Genomic DNA, 22,049 nt, shown 5'->3' on the forward strand with positions numbered 1-22,049 from the left:
TTGTGTCTTGTTAAAAGGGGGCATTTGCTTACTGTCTTATTAGTGATGGCACCAGCCATCTATCACCAAATTTAACATAAAAGGTGTAAGCAACTAAGACTTTGCTCCAGTACTGTTGTGTATGCAATAACTGTTAGACTGAGTACTGTTTAACTCCAAGAGGTATGACCTTAGCTCTTCTTTATTAAGGCCCAAAGTGACTAATATACAAAATGGCTGGCCTTTTATACTCGGGCTGCACACACGTACATGCAGCCCAATGGCCTCCAACAGTGACACCATCTAGTGGCTAATGATCCCAAAAGTACATACATGACAATACCCCTCTCTGAGATATTAACACATTATAAATTGAGATAGTCCGGGGCTTTCCGCTCCCGGGTTAACCGTCTCAGTTCAACTCCAGCTTTGGGTAAGGGTTCAGAATCTGTTGTGACTGGTGGCTGGGTGGTTGACCTGGTGGGAGTGGCAATGGCCATGTCAGGAATTGAAAGTCCATTTTCATTGAACATGTCAATGATTGAAAGTCCTGATTCACTGATGACCACTGAGTCCTCTGATGACTGGGGGTAGATTGGTTGGTCGTCGATTGTCTCTTCCTCCGACTGTTCCGGTTCATCTGTGTGCTGCAGCTTTGTCTGATCCATATGTTTCCTGCATGTTTGCCCATTTTTGAGCTTGACAATAAATACTCTGTTGCCCTCCTTGGCCATGACAGTACCAGCAATCCACTTGGGACCCTGACCATAATTCAGAACATATACAGGATCATTACAGAAATATCGCTTGACACAGCTGCGCGATTGTGATACTCTTGCTGACTTTGTCTTCTATATTCAACATGATTATTCATGTCAGGATGTACAAGAGATAGCTTGGCCTTAAGACCTCTCTTCATCATTAGTTCAGCAGGTGAGACTCCGGTAAACGTGTGTGGTCTTGTCCTGTAACTAAGCAGTATGCATGACAGGTGGGTCTGCAGTGACCCTTGGGTTACTCGCTTTATACTCTGCTTTATGATTTGGACAGCACGTTCTGCTCACCTATTAGATGCAGGTTTGAACGGTGCTGACCTTACATGTTTGATACCATTGAGTTTCATGAATTCTTGAAACTCCTGACTGGTGAAGCACAATCCGTTGTCGCTAACAACGATGTCAGGCAGACCATGTGTCACGAACATGACACTGAGATTCTCAATGGTAGCTGTGGATGTTCTGGATGACATGATTATACACTCTATTCACTTCGAATATGCATCCACCACAACTAAAAACATCTTCCCCAGGAAGGGACCTGCAAAGCCAATGTGGATCCTGGACTATGGTTTGGACGGCCATGACCACAGACTCAGCGGCGATTCCACTGGTGCTTTGCTGAGTTACACGCAAGTGTTGCACTGATGCACACATGATTCCAGCTCACAATCAATTCCCGGCCACCATACATGAGACCTGGCAATGGCGTTCATCATTACAATGCCGGGATGTGTGCTATGTAGCTCACATATAAATTTCTCTCTCCCTTTCTTGGGCACAACAACACGATTGTCCCACAGTATACAATCTGACTGAAAAGACAGTCTTTGCGACGAATGTAAGGTTTGGTCTCTTCGCACATTTGCTTGGGGATGGCAGACCAATCACCTTTGAGGATGCAGCTCTTCACCACCGATAAAATCGGGTCCTGGCTGGTCCAGGTCGTAACTTGTTGAGCCGTGACAGGGGTTCCTTCACTCTCAAAAGCATCCATAATTAACAATAGGTTCACCGATTGTGGCGTTTCCACCTCCGGTGTGGGCAACGGCAGATGGCTCAAAGCATCGGCACAATTCTCGGTGCCAGGTCTATGACGAATGACATAATCATAAGCGGATAATGTCAGCGCCCACCTCTGGATGTGGGATGAAGCATTGCTATTGATACCTTTGTTTTCGGAGAACAGTGAAATGAGCGGCTTGTGATCTGTCTCCAGTTCAAACCGAAGACTAAACAGGTACTTAATATGTCCTTACTATATAGTATAAATGCACACGAGGCCCATACTTGAGAGAAGGTCACTCTATGACCAGTTACCTGTATTACCAAAACCTCAAGTGATGAAAGTGGGTGGAGCTTCCCCTTTTATAACTGAAAGTCCAGGTTAGGAGTGTCTCCCACAAATTCACCCCCTTGTGGTCAATGTTCTCAAGGTGTACAACTTAGGTCAGCTTATACATGGGTTACAATGATAGTTGAATACATGACATCACCTCCCCCGCAAAGTCTTATTGGGATCACAGGTTAAATCTCTCTGATGGTTGTAGAGCGCCTGAGTTGGGGCTCCGGTTGTTGGGCGTTGGCCTGAGTGTCTGCTGTTTGTGGTGCCTCAGGCCTGTCCGAACTGCCCACAGTGACTGGGCTCTCCTCCACTTGATTCCGGTGTATGGTCACCTGTGGTGGAGTAAACTCTACGTTGTGTTCTTCCTCTGCTTCTTCTATGGGGTTGCTGAACATCCTTTTTGTTTGGACCACGTGTTTGTGGCAGATTTGTCCATTGGTAAGTTTAACTACCAAAACCCTATTCCCTTCTTTGGCAATCACAGTGCCAGCAAGCCATTTGGGCCCTGCAGCATAATTAAGGACAAAAAGAGGTCAATTGACATCAATACATCACGCCCTCGCATTCCTGTCATGGTAGTCACATTGTGACTGACGCCTGTTCTCAACAATTTCTTTCATAGTAGGGTGTATAAGGGATAACCTGGTTTTGAGCGTCCTTTTCATTAGCAGCTATGCGAGTGGAAACCCTGTGAGTGAGTGTGGTCGGGATCCATTGGCCAACAGGAGGCGGATAAGCGGCTTTGTAGGGAACCCCCTTGGATTCTGCGCATCCCCTGTTTGATTATCTGCACTACTCGTTCCGCCTGGCCGTTTGAGGCCGGCTTGAACGGTGCCGTTCTGACATGGTTGATTCCATTGCCTGCCATGAAGTCCTGGAATTCAGTGCTTGTGAAACACGGGCCATTGTCGCTGACCAAGACATCCGGTAGACCATGGGCGGCGAATATTGCCTATAGACTTTCTACTGTGGCAGAGGATGTGCTTGAATTTAAAATGGCACACTCAATCCATTTGGAGTAGACGTCTACTACAACCAAAGACACTTTTCCCATGAAAGGACGTGGCCATGGCTTGGTGGGCCAGAACCAGAGGCTAAGCGGGGGCTTCCCTGGGTGCGTTGCCCAGCTGAGCACACGTGTTGCACCTGCGAGCACAAAGTTCCAGGTCTGCATCTATCCCTGGCCACCAAACGTGTGACCTGGCAATTGCCTTCATCATGACAATGCCCGGGTGCTCATTGTGAAGTTCTCTGATAAACACCTCTCTGCCCCTCTGAGGCATGACCACTCGGTTTCCCCACTGTAGGCAATCGGCCTGAATCGAGAGTTCATCCTTGCGCCTATGAAACGGTTTAAATTCCTCAGGGCATGCCCCGTACGTGGTTGCTCAGTCCCCATTCAGGCCACATTTATTAAGTAAAGACAGTAGCGGGTCTTTATTTGTCTAGACTTTAATCTGACGGGCTGTCACAGTTGAGCCTTCGCTTTCGAAAGCTTCAACAGCCATGACCATCTCAGCATCATGCTCAGTTGCCCCCTCAGTGGTGGCTAGTGGGAGCCTGCTGAGTGCATCGGCGCAGTTTTCAGTGCCCGGTCTGTGCCGAATTGTGTAGTCATAGGTGGCTAACATAAGTGCCCACCTCTATATGCGGGCTGATGCATTCGCATTTATGGCCTTGTTGTCGGCCAAAAGGGACGTTAGGTGTTTGTGATCTGTCTCCAGCTCAAATTTCCTGCCAAACAGGAACTGGTGCATTTTTTTAACTGCATATACACATGCTAGCGTTTCCTTTTCTACCATCCCGTAGCCCCTTTCTGCCTGGGACGGACTTCTGGAGGCATAAGCTACCGGCTGTAACTGATGATTGGCATTCACATGTTGCAACACACACCCGATCCCATAGGACGATGCATCGCACGTTAGAACAAGTTTCTTACACGGGTCATACAACGTTAACAGTTTGTTGGAGCATAACAAGTTGCGTGCTCTGTCAAAAGCCCTTTCCTGGCTGTCCCCCCAGACCCAATCGCGACCTTTGCGTAGGAGCACGTGTAGCAGCTCTAACAGCGTGCTTAATTTGGGAAGAAAGTTACCAAAATAGTTCAGGAGCCCCAGAAACGAACGCAACTCCGTCGTGTTACGGAGTCTGGGTGCTCTCTGGATCGCTTCTGTTTTGGACGCAGTGGGTCTGATCCCGTCTGCTGCTACCCTCATCCCCAGGAATTGTACCTCTAGAGCTAAGAAGACGCATTTCGCCTTTTTCAGTCGCAGCCCTACCCGGTCCAGTCTGCGTAGCACCTCCTCCAGGTTGTGGAGGCGTTCTTCAGTATCGCGACCCGTGATGAGGATGTCGTCTTGAAAAACAACCGTCCTTGGAATCGACTTGAGGAGGCTTTCCATATTTCGCTGAAAGATCGCGACGGCCGAACGAATCCCGAACGGACATCTGATATACTCAAACAACCCCTTGTGTGTCGTGATGGTGGTCAGCTTCTTCGACTCACTCGCCAGCTCCTGGGTCATGTAAGCTGAGTTCAGGTCCAATTTTGAAAAAAGTTTGCCACCGGCTAGCGTTGCAAAGAGGTCCTCCGCTCTCGGTAGCGGGTACTGGTCTTGGAGTGACACCCGATTGATGGTGTACTTGTAATCACCACATATCCTGACCGACCCATCTGCCTTGAGCACCGGCACGATTGGGCTCGCCCAGTCACTGAATTCGACTGGCGAGATGATGCCTTCCCTCAGCAGGCGGTCCAATTCGCATTCTATCTTTTCCTGCATCACGTACAGCACTGCTCTGGCTTTGTGCTGTACTAGTCTGGCGTCGGATTTATGTGAATCACTACCTTGGCCCCCATGAAAGTGCCGATGCCGGGTTGAAATAATGAGTCACATTTGTCCAGGACCTGTGAGCATGATACTCGCTCCACAGAAGAAATTGCATTGACATCGCCCCATTTCCAGTTCATGACAGCAAGCCAACTCCTCCCCAGTAGTGCGGGACCGTCCCCCGGGACAATCCAGAGTGGCAACCTGTTCTCCGAATCTTTGTGGGTCACAAATACCGTGGCGCTGCCTAGCACCGGAAAATTCTCCTTTTATATGTCCGTAGCTGTGCAACAATCGGCAATAATTTTGGCCTCCTGGCCTTGGACACCCACAACCTGTCAAACTGTTCAGTACTCATCAGGGACTGGCTGGCCCCTGTGTCTAGCTCCATTAATACTGGGATGCCATTGAGGAGCACTTTCATCATTATTGGTGGCGTCCTGGTATATGAACTGTATATGTGCTCCACATGAACTCGCTGAACTTCAGCTTCCAGCGATTTCCTCCAGTATTCATTTGGCCTTGTAGGGCTTACATCAGGCTGATACCTGCAAGCTCTGGCTGGGTGTTTGCCTCCACACCTCCAGCATGTGCTGGAGGCCCCGTTGTTGGAAACAAAAGGTCCATTACCAGTCGATCATCTCTGACTGTCTCTGTAACTGTCCTTATGCACACCATTAACAGGTGTTGATGGTCCCATTACTGGCCACATTGTCCATTGCGATGGCATGAATCGCCGTTCAGCTAGCCATTGTCTCTGTTGAATTCCCCCTTTGCGTTCGACTACATGCTGGGGCATGTCCGATTGCCCTTGTCTGCCTAGCGAACTGTGTGCCGCGTTAACAATGTTGACTCTCTGGTTGTTTGCCGCATTTGAGCCAAGATTTTTGTCATTCATCATTCTGGTCTCTTCCTCCCCTGAGATAAATGTCCGGGCTATCAGAGCCGCCGCTTCCAAGGTCTCAATCAGTTTCCTGAAAACCCCAGCGTGCCCGATGCCCTCAATAAAAAGGTCTCGCAGCATCTTCGCTCTGCATGCATCTGTGAACTTACATAGGCTCGCCAGTCACCGGAGATCTGCCATGAAGTCAGGAACGCTTTGCCCTTCTCGCCACCGGTGCGTGTAAAACTGGTGTCTCACCATGTGCATGCTGCTCGTCGGTTTAAGGTGTTCCCCGATCAACTTACTGAGCTCTTCGAACGTCTTGTCCACCGGCTTCTCTGGCGCTCGAAGGTCCTTCATCTGGGAGTATGTTCTGGATCCACAAACCATCAGGAGATGAGCCCTGCGTTTGTCGGTCGAATCCTGTCCCAATCATTCCTTAGTGACAAAACTTTGCTGTAGTCTCTCAATAAAATCATCCCAATCATCACCAACACAGTACCTCTCTTCTGTGCTGCTAGTGGCCATGCTCGTGTGGTTTACATCCCAGTTTCTCGTCGCCAATGATATGTCCTTACTATACAGTATAAAAGCACACGAGGCCCATACTTGAGAGAAGGTCACTCTGTGACCAGTTATCTTTATTACTAAGACCTCAAGTGATGAAGGTGGGTGGAGCTTCCCCTTTTATACCTAAAAGTCCAGGTTAGGAGTGTCTCCCACAAGTTCACCCCCTTGTGGTCAATGTTCCAAATGTACAACTTAGATCAGCTTATACATGGGTTGCAATGATAGTTGAATACATGACAGTACTGATGCATCTTTTTAACCCCATACACAGGCTAGTGCTTCTTTCTCTACCATGTTATAGGCTCTTTCCGCTTTAGACAAACTTTTTGAAGTATATGCAACTGGTTGAAGTTTACGCGACTCATTAGCTTGTTGGATTAGATAACCAATTACATAAGACGAAGCATCACAGGCCGATACTAAACATTTACATGGGTCATAATGTACCAGCAACTTGTTAGAGCAAAGCAGATTAGTAGCTTTCTCAAAAGCTCTGTCTTGAGACGCACCCCACACCCAGTTGTCGCCTTTTCTTAGCAGCATGTGCAGTGGTTCTAATAAGGTGCTTAATTTAGGTAAGAAGTTATTGAAGTAGTTGAGTAGACCGAGGAACGAATGCAGCTCCGTCACATTCTGCAGCTTGGGTGCATTCTTGATGGCCTTGGTTTTCGATTCCGTGGGTCAGCAGCAATGTTCCTCCCCAGGAATTCGACCATGAAGACACACTTCGAGCGTTTCAGTCTGAGTCCCACTTTGTCCAAACAATGTAGAACCTCTTCCAGGTTGTTCAGATGTTCCTCAGAGTCACAACCTGTGATCAGGATGTTCTCTTGGAACACGACAGTTCTGGGAACGGACATCAGTAGACTCTCCATGTTCCTCAAATATTGCTGCAGCCGAGCAAATTCCAAAAGGGCACCTGTGATAAATAAACAGTCCTTTATGCGTGTTAATACACGTCAGTCTCTTCGACGTCTTGACCAGCTCCTGTGTCATGTAGGCTGACGTCAAGTCCAGTTTGGTGAACGACTTCCCCCCCGGCTAGCATTGCAAACAAGTCATCAGCCTTCAATAACGGGTACTGATCCTGTTTCAAAACGCTGTTGATCATAGCCTTGTAGTCGCCACAGATTCTGACTGTGCCATTACTTTTCAGCACAGGAATAATGGGGCTGACCCATTCATTAAATTCAACCGGTGATGTGATCCCTTCATGCTGGGGTCTGTCCAGTTCGATTTCAACCTTCTCACTCATCATATACCGAACTGCCCAAGCTTTATGATGGACGGGTCTTGCATCCGAGTCCACGTGGATCTGCACCTTGGCTCCCGTGAAGTTGCCGATGCCTGGTTCAAACAGCGAGGGGAACTTGCTCAGTACTTGGGCACGTGTATTTTCCGCCAATGACAACGCCTTGATGTTGTTCCAATCGCATTGGATTTTTTTCAAGCCAGTTCCTGCCGAACAGCATTGGGCCATTGCCTGGCACAATCTATAGTGGTAACTTGTGAACTGCACCATCATACAACACTTTAATTGTGGCACTACCAATCACCGTTATGAGTTCTTTTGTGTACGTGCACAACTTGGCATTGACTGGACTCAGCCTGGGCCTCACAGCCTTAGTATCCCACAGCTTTTCGAATGCCTTCTGGCTCATTATCGATTGACTCGCCTCCGTGTCCAGTTCCATCGATACCGTCACCCCATTAAATTTCACGTTGATCATTATCAGTTTGCTCTTAGTTAGGAACGAGTACAGTCCATACACTTCCTCCTCTGGTATCTCGGATTGTGTATCCGGGTCCACGCTAGTCTGACCTTAATTCTCCACGTGGTATGTCACAGCATGCTTGCTCATCTGTGAATACTTGCGCTGGAGACACTCTCAGACAGCCTTTGCAACTATATTGCTTAAATCGGCACTACTGGTGGCAGTGATTTCCCCCACAACGCCAACACGGAGAAATCGGATGCATTCCCGCTGGCGGACTTTGGGCAGCCACAGGTTTTGTGTACGCAGTCAAGTACGCCCTGCCATGTGCCGCTCTGCCGAACGCCAAATCAATCATATTTACAGAACTTGCCGAATTTCAATTTTTCACTGATATCTGCTTTAGACTTCTATCCATCGTCATGCATGACTGAGCGATCGTGATGTCCCTGTTCAAGTCCAACGTCTCCACCGCGAGTAGTTTACACAGGATCACCTCGTGCTTGATGCCAATTACAAAGAAGTCCCGCAGCATGTCTGCCAACACAGCCCTGAACTTACATGGCCCCGCTAAACGTTTCAGGTCGGCAACGAATTCCGCCACATCCTGGCCCTCTGAGCGAACGTGCGTGTAAAATCTGTATCTCGAGATGATGATGCCTTCGTCTGACTTAAGGTGGTCCTGTAGCAGTGTACACAATTCTTCATACGTCTTCTCTGTTGGACTCACAGGCAGGCGTAGATTCTTTATCAGACCATACATTTTTGGGCCGCAAACCGTGAGGAACACCGCCAATCTGCGTCGCTGACCTCCTCCATTTTGTTGGCCATGGAGAACTGGCTCAAATGGCTCACAAAGTCTGCCCAATCTTCTCCTTCCACAAATCGCTCCAACAATCCAATTGTGCTCATTTTTGCATGCAAAGGTTCTTGTTGCCTTGTCGCCAAATGTTGTGTATGCAATAACTGTTGGACTGAGTACTGTTTAACTCCAAGAGATATAACCTTGGCTCTGCTTTATTAAGGCCCAAAGTGACTAACATACAAAATGGCTGGCCTTTTATACTTGGGCTGCACACACGTGCGTGCAGCCCAATGGCCTCCAACAGTGACGCCATCTAGTGGCTAGTGATCCCAAAAGTACATACATGACAAGTACTATCCTTTACCACCTAGCTATGTGACTTTTTGCATCTATGACGAGGGGACATAACCTTAAAATCAGAGCCAGGCCATTCAGGAGAGAAGTTAGGAAACCCATCTTCACACAAAGGGTGGGAGAATAGTGGAACTCTCCCAGAAAAAGCAGTGTATGCTAGCTCAAATAATCATTTTAAATCTGAGGTCAATAGATTATTGCTAGCCCATGGGTATTAGGAATATAGAACTAAGGATGGAGTTAGGATACAGATCAGCCACCACAAAAGGCACGACACACCAGAAACTATGGCCCGGAAATTCCAGTCGGAGGCTTCTTTCGAACGAATGCCTCTGACAGGAGAATTTTTCCGAAAGTACCTGTTGGTTCCGGAGGAGCGTGGAATTCCGTTGTGGAGGCCTTTTCTTCCCGTCCTCCAGTTTCCAACGCAGAAGATGCAGTCATGTGGGACTGCTCAACCAATCAGGTACAGTATTCTTATTAATAGCAATGGGAACTCCATATCTACGAGTTCTCATTGCTATTAATTGAAAAAAAGACTGCTTTTATCAGGCGCAAGAGTTTTGAGGACATTTGCTGGGCAAGATATGGGTAAATACCGCAGTCTTGCCCTTGCAAATGTCCTCGCTCCCAAGATGCATGCAATCTGTCAAGCTCCAGTTTGATAGATCGGAAAAGCCAGTTTTCAGTGCATGAGCATTGTGCACTTTTGTGATGCCTTCCTGGGTCCGTACATCATCATCATCATCATAGGCAGTCTCTCTGGATCGAGGAAGACTTGCTTCCACTCCTGAAGTGAGTTCTTTGGTGGCTGAACAGTCCAATACGAGAGCAACAAACTCTGTCACAGGTGGGACAGATAGTCGTTGAGAGAAGGGGTGGGTGGGACTGATATGCCGCACACTCTTTTCGCTGCCTGCGCTTGATTTCTGCACGCTCTCGGCGTTGAGACCTGAGGTGCTCAGTGCCCTCCTGGATGCACTTTCTTCACTTAGGGCAGTCTTTGGCCAAGGACTCCCAGTTGTCAGTGGGGATGTTGCACTTTATCATGGAGGCTTTGAGGGTGCCCTTGTAACGTTTCAGCTGCCCATCTTTGGCTCATTTGCCGTGGAGGAGCTCCGCGTATAGCACTTGCTTTGGGAGTCTCATGCCTGGCATGCGACTATGTAGCCTGCCCAGCGGAGTGATCGATTGTGGTCAGTGCTTCATTGCTGGGGATGTTAGCCTGGACTAGGACACTGATGTTGGTGGGCTTGTCCTCCCAGGGGATTTGTGGGATCTTGCGGAGACATCATTGGTGATATTTCTCCAGCGACTTGAAGTGTCTACCGTACATGGTCCATGTCTCTGAGCCATACAGGAGGGCGGGTATTACTACAGCCCTGTAGACCATGAGCTTAGTGACAGTTTTGAGGGCCTGGTCTTCAAACACTCTTTTCCTCAGGCGGCCGAAGGCTGCACTGGTGCACTGAAGGCAGTGTTGGATCTCGTCGTCGATGCCTGCTCTTGTTGATAGGAGGCTCCCGAGATATGGGAAGTGGTCCACAGAGTCCAGGGCCACGCCGTGGATCTTGCTGACTGGGGGGCAGTGCTGTGTGGCGAGGACAGGATGATGGAGGACTTTTGTCTTACGGATGTTTCGCGTAAGGCCCATGCTTTCGTACACCTCAGTAAATACGTCGACTATGTCCTGGAGTTCAGCCTCTGTATGTGCGCAGGCGTAGGCATCGTCCGCGTACTGTAGCTCGACAGCAGAGGTTGGGGTGGTCTTGGACCTGGCCTGGAGACAGTGCAGGTTGAACAAGTTCCCACTGGTTCTGTAGTTTAGTTCCACTCCAGCGGGGAGTTTATTGACTGTGAGGTGGAGCATGGCGGCTAGAAAGATTGAGAAGAGTTTTGGGGCGATGACGCAGCCCTGTTTGACCCCAGTTCGGATGTGGATTGGGTCCGTGATGGATCCGTTGGTAAGGATCACGGCCTGCATGTCGTTGTGGAGCAGGCGGAGGATGGTGACGAACTTTTGGGGGCATCCAAAACGGAGGAGGACGCTCCATAGACCCTCACGGTTGACATGTGTCAAAGGTCTTTGTAAGGTCGAAGGAGGCCATGTTTCTGTAGCTGTCGCACTGCACACACTCAGAGCTGTACACACCCAGTACAGATCCGGGGAGGCCGGAATTTCTGGGCCTATATTATTCTGAAGTGAACTGAATTGTAGAGTGGAGAATTTTAATATAAATGTTACCAGCTAATATTCTACATTAATGCAGCTAAAAAGTAGTAGCTTATGAATAAATTAACTTTGAAACAATTTAAGATATAATTTAAGATAGTCTGTTAAGTTAATTAACGGAATCATATTTATTTTACAGATTCAAGAAAGATAAAGCAAACTTTTCACTCAATACAGATGATCCATTGGTTTTCAATTCAACAATTCACACTGATTATAGTATAGCCGCAGAGTACATGAACTTTACAGAATTAGATTTCATGACAATGGTAAGTGGAAAACAATGTGTTTAAATGTAAGTTAATTATTTATACGTTCTTCATCATCATCATAGGCAGTCCCTCGGAATCGAGGAAGACTTGCTTCCACTCTAAAAATGAATCCTTAGGTGGCTGAACAGTCCAATACGAGAACCATAGTCCCTGTCACAGGTGGCACAGATAGTCGTTGAGGGAAAGGGTGGGTGGAACTGGTTTGCCTCACGCTCTTTCCGCTGCCTGCGCTTGATTTCTGCATGCTCTCGGCGATGAGACTCGAGGTGCTCAGCGCCCTCCCGGATGCACTTCCTCCACTTAGAGCGGTCTTTGGCCAGGGCCTTCCAGGAGTCAGTGGGGATATTGCATTTTATCAGGGAGGCTTTGAGGGTGTCCTTGTAACGTTTCCTCTGCCCACCTCTGGCTCGTTTGCCGTGAAGGAGTTGCGAATTGAGCGCTTGCTTTGGGAGTCTTGTGTCTGACATGCGAACAATGTGGCTTGCCCAGCGGAGCTGATCAAGTGTGGTCAGTGCTTCATTGCTGGCGATGTTGGCCTGGGCGAGGACGCTAATGTTGGTGCGTCTGTCCTCCCAGGGGATTTGTAGGATCTTGCGGAGACATCGTTGGTGGTATTTCTCCAGCGACTTGCAGTACTTGATGTCATGTATCTTACATTATTATATATAACTGTATTCTAACATGCTATACATGACTGTAATAAGATATGACCTGTAACCACCAGCATACCTTACCACCAGGGGTGCACTTGCAAGAGACAGGTATATAAGGACAGGTCTCAGGCAAGTGCAGCATCCCAGAGCTGTGAAATAAAGGTGCAGGTCCAGAGTGACCTTGACTTCACTACATGCCTCGTGTGAATCTGCACTGAGGGGACAGGACTTTACAGTGTTGATGAGTTACGGGATTACAGAATCCACAGAATGGCGAACAACGGATCAGATGAAAAGTACAATGCGGGAGACAATTGGGAGGACTTTATAGAAAGGCTCCAGCAAAGTTTTGTAACCAATGACTGGTTAGGCGACGATAAGGCAGACAAGAGAAGAGCCCATCTCTTGACCAGCAGTGGCTCGAAAACATACGCTTCAATGAAGGATCTGTTGGCACCCGAGAAACCAGCAAGCAAGTCGTTTGAAGAATTGAGCACACTGGAAGAGACCACCTGAAGCCAGCGAGCAGCCTACACATGGCCAAACACAGGTTCTACAACTACAGACGCTGTGTGGGCCAGAGCATACCCGACTTCGTGGCGGAACTTTGGAGGTTGGCTAGTTTATGTGAGTTCTCCGATGAACTGAGGAGAGAAATGCTGAGAGACTTTTTCATTGAAGGAATAGGCCATGCAGGCATATTCCGAAAGCTCATAGAGACCAAGAACCTGACCTTAGAGGCAGCAGCACTGGTTGCACAGACATTCGTGGTCGGAGGTTGATTTACAATGCAGGTATGACAACTAACGAAATATCGGAACAAGAAGTTCACAGCACTAAACAAGCTGCCAGCCCTACACACAGACAAAACCGGGAGAACAGGCTCTCAACAGCAGGCAGAAGCCATCAAGGGCCACAGGAACAGCCGTTCACACCTCATCAACCCACAATGTGAGCAATCAACTACAAACTGAGAGAAGCTCAAGAGAGATCAGCCAGACGCAGCTCATTCTTTGGGAACACTTTGAACAATGGAACAGGTCTATGCTGGAGGTGTGGGGGTGGGCACTCATCAAGGGGATGTTGATTTCAGCAGGCTGTTTGCAGAAATTGTGAATATACAGGGCATTTGGCCCGCATGTGCAAAAAAACGGCAGCTCAGCTGGTATACGAATCGGATGGGTCGGAAAGCGGACCAGAAGATGGTGGGGACAGTACCCGGGACATTGATGTACAGCGGGTCAACACGATCAATGGCCACTGCTCCTACAGCAGGATGCCTCCTATAATGATGAGGGTCCTATTCAATGGGATATCTATCAACATGGAGTTGGATATGGGAGCGAGTCAATCTCTCATGGGCGCTCAACAATTTGAACAACTGTGGCCGCATAAAAGAGACAGACCAAAACTCACAAGGGTCGACACCAAACTAAGGACCTATACCAAAGAAATCGTACCAGTCCTCGGCAGCGCCATGCTCTCTGTCACACACAAAGGGATAGTGAACTGACTTCCCCTGTGGATTGTCCCCGGAGACCCCCCAGCACTGCTGGGGAGAAGCTGGCTGGCAAAACTAAACTGGAAATGGGATGATGCCCATGCCATGCTCAACAGTTATAAAGCGATTTGAACATTTCTTTCAGCCAGGTGTGGGCACTTTCAAAAAGGCCAAAGTCAAAATCTACATCACACAGGATGCTAGACCGATCCATCACAAGGCCAGAGCTGCACCCTATGTGATAAAGGAAAAGATTGAACACGAACTAGACAGGCTTCTGCAGAAAGGCATTATATAACCTGTGGAACTTAGTGACTGGGCAAGTCCCATCATCCCAGTCATGAAGCCTGATGGATCCGCACAAATCTGTGGGGACTACAAATCTACCATAAACAGAGTCTCCCTACAGGACCAATGTCCACTGCCCAGATCGGAGGACTTATTTGCCACATTAGCTGGAGGTAAACTTTTCTCAAATTTAGACCTCACATCTGCATATATGACGCAAGAATTGATCGAGGAATCCAAGCTACTCACCACCATGAACACACATCGAGGCCTTTTCATGTACAGTCGATGCCCATTCGGCATCAGGTCGGCAACTGCCATATTCCAGCGCAACATGGAGAGTCTGCTCAAGTCCATCCCGGGGACGGTTGTATTTCAAGACGATATACTTATCACGGGCAGGGACACTGACTCCCATCTCCGTAATTTGGAGGAAGTACTAAAGCGGTTGAATCGGGTAGGCCTACGAGTCAAGAAATCCAAGTGCCTGTTTCTCGCACCCGAGGTTGAATTTTTGGGAAAAAGGATTGCCGCTGATGGAATCCGTCCAACAGAACCCAAAACAGAAGCAATTCGCCTGGCACCCAGGCCCCGTAATGTCTCAGAACTGCGCGCCTTTCTCGGGCTACTCAATTACTTTGGGAACTTTATTCAGAACTTAAGCACGCTGCTGGAGCCTCTCCACGTGCTACTCAGGAAGGGGTGCGATTGGTTTAGGGGGGACGCCCAGGAACGCGCCTTCAATAAGGCACGCAACCTTCTGTGTTCCAACAATGTTTTGACTTTCTTTGACCCAGGTAAAAAGCTAATTCTCACATGCAATGCGTCAGCGTATGGGATCGGGTGCGTTTTGCAACATGTCAATAGTGCGGGCAAATTACAACCCATAGCTTATGCCTCCAGGTCACTTTCATGGGCGGAGCGCGGGTACGGAATGGTAGAGAAGGAGGCATTTGCGTGCCTGTACGGTGTCAAAAAGATGCCCCAATACCTTTTCGGGGCCAAGTTTGCGTTAGAAACTGACCACAAGCCCCTCACATCCCTCCTAACCGAGAGCAAGGCAATAAACGCCAACGCCTCGGCGCGAATTCAACGGTGGGCACTCATGCTGGCGTCCTACGACTATACCATAAGGCACAGACCAGGCACAGACAACTGTGCCGACGCGCTCAGCAGGCTATCTCTGGCGACCACGGATGGGTCTGACGAACAGGACTGTGAGATAGTCATGGCAATCAATGCCTTTGAGTCCACAGGTTCGCCCATGACGGCTCGCCAAATCAGAGCCTAGACGGCCAGTGACCCCACGTTATCCTTGGTAAAAAGATTGTCCTAACCGGTGACTGGGCGATGCCTGCCCCCAGGAATTAAAACCCTTTCACAGGCGCATGCATGAGCTATCACTACAAGCAGACTGCCTGATGTGGGGCAGCTGAGTAGTCATGCCTCTGCGAGGCAGAGAGGCATTTGTCCGGGAGCTCCACCGTGAGCACCCGAGGATCGTTCTCATGAAAGCCATAGCCAGATCCCACGTCTGGTGGCCTGGTATTGATGCGGACCTGGAGATCTGCGTCCGAAGGTGCACCATTTGTGCCCAACTCAGCAATGCCCCCAGGGAGGCTCCACTGAGCCCCTGGCCCTGGCCTACCAAACCGTGGTCGCGGGTGCACATAGACTGTGCGAGCCCATTCATGGGCAAAATGTTCCTCATAGTTGTAGATGCATTTTCAAAGTGGATCGAACGCACCATTTTAAAACGAGCAAAACCTCCACCACTGTGGAGAGCCTCGCAACCATGTTTGCAACGCATGGAATCCCTGACATATTGGTCAGTGACAATGGTCCTTGCTTCACCAGCGCAGAATTACAAGACTTTATAATTGACCACGGCATAAATCACGTCAAGACGGCACCGTTCAAGCCGGCCTCCAATGGCCAGGCGGAGAGAGCAGTGCAAATCATTAAACAAGGCATGCTTAAAATCCAAGGTCCCATGCTGCAGGGTCGCCTGTCGCGACTGCTGCTGGCATACAGATCTCGTCCGCACTCATTGACTGGGATCTGCCCCCCCCGCGCAACTGTTGATGAAAAGGACTTTAAAAGCAAGGCTCTCATTAATCCTCCCAGACATGCACGAAATTGTTGAAGCAAAGCGCTGTAAGCTGACTGAGTACCATGACAGAAATTCGAGGGGAGATGGAATGAGATAGGGGACAAAGTGTTTGTACTAAACTATGGCAGGGGTCCCAAATGGCTTGCAGGGATAGTAATGGGCAAGGAAGGAAACAGGCTACTGCTAGTACAAATGGACAATGGCAAAACCTGCCGGAGGCATGTAGACCAAGTCAAAAGCAGATTTACCAACAACACTGCGGAACCAGAGGCAGACTACAATGTGGAACTCGCACCACACCCTGGTGGACAGACAGAGGGAACAACCTGAGGAAAGGGCAATCCCAACAGACAGCCCAGGCGAGTCAACAACAATCACACCAATCGAAACAGACAACCCAGGCAAGATACCAGCAACCACACCCAAAGAAAAACAGACACCAAGGCAAACAACTGAACCACAACTCAGACGCTCCACGCGAGAGTGTAGACCACCTGAGAGACTGAACCTATAAAGACAGTAAGATCTTGGGGGAGGGTGATGTCATGTATCTTACATTATTATATATAACTGTATCCTAACATGCTATACATGACTGTAATAAGATATGACCTGTAACCACCAGCATACCTTACCACCAGGGGTGCACTTGCAAGAGACAGGTATATAAGGACAGGTCTCAGGCAAATGCAGCATTCCAGAGCTGTGAAATAAAGTTGCAGGTCCAGAGTGACCTTGACTTCACTACATGCCTCGTGTGAATCTGTACTGAGGGGACTGTTATGTCAATATTACCAACCATCCAACTGTCGATATATTTTAAAAGTTTGGTGCAGTACTGATGTTCTGCCTCATGACTTTTGACTTCACTGCAGCAGCTTTATTGCAGGACAAGAAAAGGTTCAGGGACTGTGTGAATCTACACTTGTATCAGATTTTACAGTAGTTCACAACAAATCAAAGCACATTTAAAAAAAATATCTTCATCTCAATTTAATTATTATTTTTTTAAAGAAACTAGCTAGAAAACAGCAGATGATTAAAGTTATATATAGCTCGAACAGGGTTTTGATGATCAGCATCTAGTTGAAGTTCAGCTAGGCCAGTGAGGAATGCAACCCCCCATTATCATCATTCGATCACAATGATTTGCCAAACATTTACCACTGGACTACAGGTAATATAAATGCAGTCCTTGCTAGATCAACAGAGATCAGACGCACAGTTAGCAATTGATTGGTAGGTATGTACAATTTAAAATAATCAAAAACACTGTACACAAAAATTCCAGCACATCATCAGGAATTTCCTGGGGGTGGGGGAGGGGGGTGGGGGAGGGGGGGGCTAATCCCGATTGGGTGCCGTTTATGTGATTTAGTCAGGGTTTCTGCTGATCTTCCACCGAATGTTTAATGGACAATTGGCACAGCCCCTGAGCAAGTTCCCAGCATTAGTTTTTTTCACTCTGTGTGCAGATGGAAGAACTATGAAAATTATTTTTTTTTAAGGAAAAAAGTACATTCAAACTTAAAATTGTTCATACTGGGCAAAATTCAGGTGTTTTCCATAGAAATCTGAAGTATTGACTCCAACTGGTTGGTACTAATCATCATCCATTACCTTATTCAATTGGCCATTCTTCATGTGTGATTCATAATAGTAAATGTCAGCTGGCTATACAAACATAGGAAGCATCGTAACCAAGCTCAATCCTGATAGGTAAAGTACATTGACTGGATTATCCATGTTCAATAGTTTATTAGCCCCTCAATGAATCCCGGTAAGTTTTCAAGGCATGTCTTATTACATCTAAATTCATGCTGGTTGCTTCCTATGATATTTGCATTCTTTAAATCTTCACTAATGGCATAATTTAGAATGCCTCAAAGCATTTTGCCTTCTGTACGGGGCTAATTGGTCTGTAATTGCCATGTTTGTAGCTTACTCCTCATTAGAATTACATTTGTATCTTCCAATCCTCAAGTGCTTATCTAGTAATATAGAGCTCTAGAAAACATTAAGCAAAGCATCACTAATTTCCATCTTTAATTTCTTGAGGAGTCTAGCATGTATGTATCCCATCTGGCCCAGGACTCTTGTCGATATTTATTCCTTACAGTTTCCACATTACATATTCTTCATTAACTTCTGTAAAAATCATAGATCAATGAGTCCCATTTGCTATTACTAAACTTTTTTTTTTACAGATGTGCAGGAAGTTGGGATTTGACAGTGAATTATAGCGGGAACTGGGGAAGAGTTTTTTCCAGGATGGTAAGGTTGGGGGAAGGCAATGGAGGTGATAAGCAAGATGAGGAAGTGAAAAGCTTGTAAGTGATAGTGAGGTCAAGGGAATGACCATGGTGTGGCCGAGAGAGTTTATGTGAAGGGTGAGATTAAGTAAAGGTAGTAAGGCAGAGAAGTTAAATGTGAGAGGGCTGGGAGAGATAAGGTGTAGGTTTTAATCACTGACATTGAGAAGTTGCTTGGTGTAGAAGCTTAATGAGGAGATCTTAATGAGGAAAAGCTTAATGAGGAGACTGTCATATGAGGAGAGACTGGATCAACTGGGCCTTTATACACTGGAGTTTAGAAGGATGAGAGGGGATCTCATAGAAATGTATAAGATTCTGACGGGACGGCACAGGTTAGATGCGGGAAGAATGTTCCCGATGTTGGGGAAGTCCAGAACCAGGGGACACAGTCTTAGAATAAGGGGTAGGCCATTTAGATCTGACATGAGGAGGAACTTTTTCACTCAGAGAGTTGTTAACCTGTGGAATTCCCTGCCGCAGAGAGTCGTTGATGCCAGTTCATTGGATATATTCAAGAGGGAGTTAGATATGGCCCTTACGGCTAAAGGGATCAAGGGGTATGGAGAGAAAGCGGGAAAGGGGTACTGAGGTGAATGATCAGCCACGATCATATTGAATGGTGGTGCAGGCTCGAAGGGCTAAATGGCCTACTCCTGCACCTATTTTCTATGTTTCTATGTTTCTAAGTTTCTCAGTGTCCTGCCATTTATTGTGTATTCCCTTGTCTTGTTAGCCCTCCCCAAATGCATTACCTCACACTGGGTTGAATTCCATTTGCCACTTTTCTGCCCACCTGACCAGTCCATTGATATCTTCCTGCAGTCTACAGCTTTCTTCTTCATTATCAACAACACGGCCAATTTTTATATCATTTGCAAACTTCTTAGTCATACCCCTACATTCAGGTCAAAATCATTGATATATACCACAAAAAGCAAGGGACCTACTACTGAGCCCTGCAGAACCCCACTGGAAACAGCCTTCCAATCACAAAAACACCCATCGACCATTACCCATTGCTTCCTGCCTCTGAGCCAATTTTGGATCCAACTTGCCGCTTTGCCTTGGATCCCATGAGCTTTTAACCAATAAGGGAATAAGGGGGAGCGGGCAGGGAAGTGGAACTGAGTCCATGATCAGATCAGCCAAGATCGTATCAAATGGTGGAGCAGGCTCAAGGGGCCATATGGCCTACTCCTGCTCCTATTTCTTATGTTCTTATTTTCCAACTCGGTGATGAAATTAGTGTGCAGCTTTGGAGGACCGCACAACATAAGTAGTTTAAGTGGAAGAAGTTGAGGTACTCGAAGGAAAAGGTCACCATGGAGTAGAGGGAGGAGAGCAAGATTGGATTTGATAAGAGCTGCAACACCACTGCGGCAATTCAGGTCGAGCAAGAGATGAAATCTGTAGCCAGATGGGAAAGATGGGTGGGAAAGCAAATTGTGAGGAGGACACAAAAAATCTGCAAAGGGATATAGACAGGCTAAGTGAATGGGCAACAAGTTAGCAGATGGAGTATAATGTGGGAAAATGTGAGGTTATCCATTTTGGCAGAAAAAATAGAAAAGCAAATTATAATTTAAATGGAGAAAAAATGCAAAGTGCTACAGTAGAGAGGGACCTGGGGGTCCTTGTGCATGAAACACAAAAAGTTAGTATGCAGGTATAGCAAATAATCAGGAAGGCAAATGGAATGTTGGCCTTTATTGCAAGGGGGATGGAGTTGAAAATAGAGAAGTCCTGCTACAATTGTACAGGGTATTGGTAAGGCCACACCTGGAGTACTGCATACAGTTTTGGTCTCCGTATTTAAGGAAGGATATACTTGCATTGAAGGCTGTTCAGAGAAGGTTCACTAGGTTGATTCCGGAGATGAGGGGGTTGACTTATGAAGATAAGTTAAGTAGGTTGGGTCTATACTCATTGGAGTTCAGAAGAATGAGAGATGATCTTATCGAAATATATAAGATAATGAGGGGGCTCGACAAGGTGGCTGCAGAGAGGATATTTCCACGCATAGGGGAAACTAAAACTAGGGGACATAGTCTTGGAATAAGGGGCCGCCTAGTTAAAACTGAGATGAGGAGGAATTTCTTCTCTGAGGGTTGTAAATCTATGGCATTCTCTGCCCCAGAACTGTGGAGGCTGGGTCATTGAATAAATTTAAGGTGGAGAGAGACAGATTTTTGAACGATAAGGGAATAAAGGGTTATGGGGATCGGGCAGGGAAATGGAGCTGAGTCCATGATCAGATCAGCCATGATCTTATTAAATGGCGGAGCAGGCTCGAGGGGCCAGGTGGCCTACTCCTGCTCCTATTTCTTATGTTCTTATGTTCTTTAGTGAGGAGGACAGATTTAACTCCTGTAAGCCAAGTTTATGTCAGTGTCAGGATGACAATGGATTCATCCCTAATAGGGCCCAAATTTGGCCAGGAGTTGCTCTGTTTTTTTTGGAGCAACTTGATTTTTCTGGAGTATCTTAAAAGTCCCCATTCTGTACATTTAATTTGCGCCAGTGTAGGTGAGTTAGTTAGGATTTTGTTTAGTTTAGGTTTTTTTTCAAAAGGGGGCGTTACCAGTCACCTACGCCTGTTTTGGCCATTTAAGCCAGTTTAGACAGCTAATAGTTGCTCCAAACTAACTTAGGCCTGTGTATGTGGCCACTTGTGGCCCGCACAGAAAACCCTTGTGGAGAGTTAAAAAATCTGCGCAGGTAGCCTCCAAATGACAGTGTTATGATAGGAATGCTAGTTTTTTTTTAAATTCCAAGCAGCGAGACTAGACAGGGTGTAGGTGATATCAGCCTGATTAAACTGAATATGGGGTTTTTACAAGAATAAAAATGATCTTATAATGAAGGCTGAAGTATAGGGGCCACTTAAGCAAAGGGAGGGTTTTCTTTGTAAATAATAGATCATGAGCACTAATGCTCTCGCCAAATGGATTCGTGTGAGGCATCACACCACATTGGATTTTGACTTCTGCAGCACTAAAGAATTGCCCTGATTAGGTTTAGAAATTTAAAACGTTAGACTTAACAAAAAAAGCATGTCAAAATGTAAACTTAAATTTTGATGTTCAGCATTGCGTAGTGTGACTCTGATAATTAGTAATATTTTTGTATTCTATGCAGTACGGAGTGAGCTGTAAGATACCGCAGATAGGAAATTTTTAGTAAAGATAGCTAGATATTAAAGTACTGGAAAATCTTTGAACATTCTTTCTCCCCCCACCCCCCCACACGATCAAAACTCTTCCCCCCGCCCCCCGACCCCGATCAAAACTCTTCCCCCACCGGCCCCCCGATCAAAACTCTTCCCCTTAGCCTCGATCAAAACTCTTCCCCCCACGATCAAAACTCTTCCCCTCAGCCTCGATCAAAACTCTTCCCCCCACGATCAAAACTCTTCC

At 47.1% G+C, this 22,049-nt stretch overlaps 1 protein-coding gene across 1 annotated transcript in view; it reads left to right on the plus strand.

Moving 5' to 3' along the window:
- The window catches only part of LOC139265963 (adenosine deaminase-like), a 128,829-nt gene that overhangs the window by 97,606 nt on the left and 9,174 nt on the right, over window positions 1–22,049 (plus strand). The window contains exon 8 of the mRNA XM_070883651.1: window positions 11,631–11,760. Coding sequence (XP_070739752.1) covers window positions 11,631–11,760 — 130 coding nt within the window. The remainder of the gene's footprint in view (window positions 1–11,630; window positions 11,761–22,049) is intronic.

This window comes from Pristiophorus japonicus, chromosome 1 (assembly GCF_044704955.1).
Source record: "Pristiophorus japonicus isolate sPriJap1 chromosome 1, sPriJap1.hap1, whole genome shotgun sequence".
NCBI classification, from domain to species: domain Eukaryota; kingdom Metazoa; phylum Chordata; class Chondrichthyes; family Pristiophoridae; genus Pristiophorus; species Pristiophorus japonicus.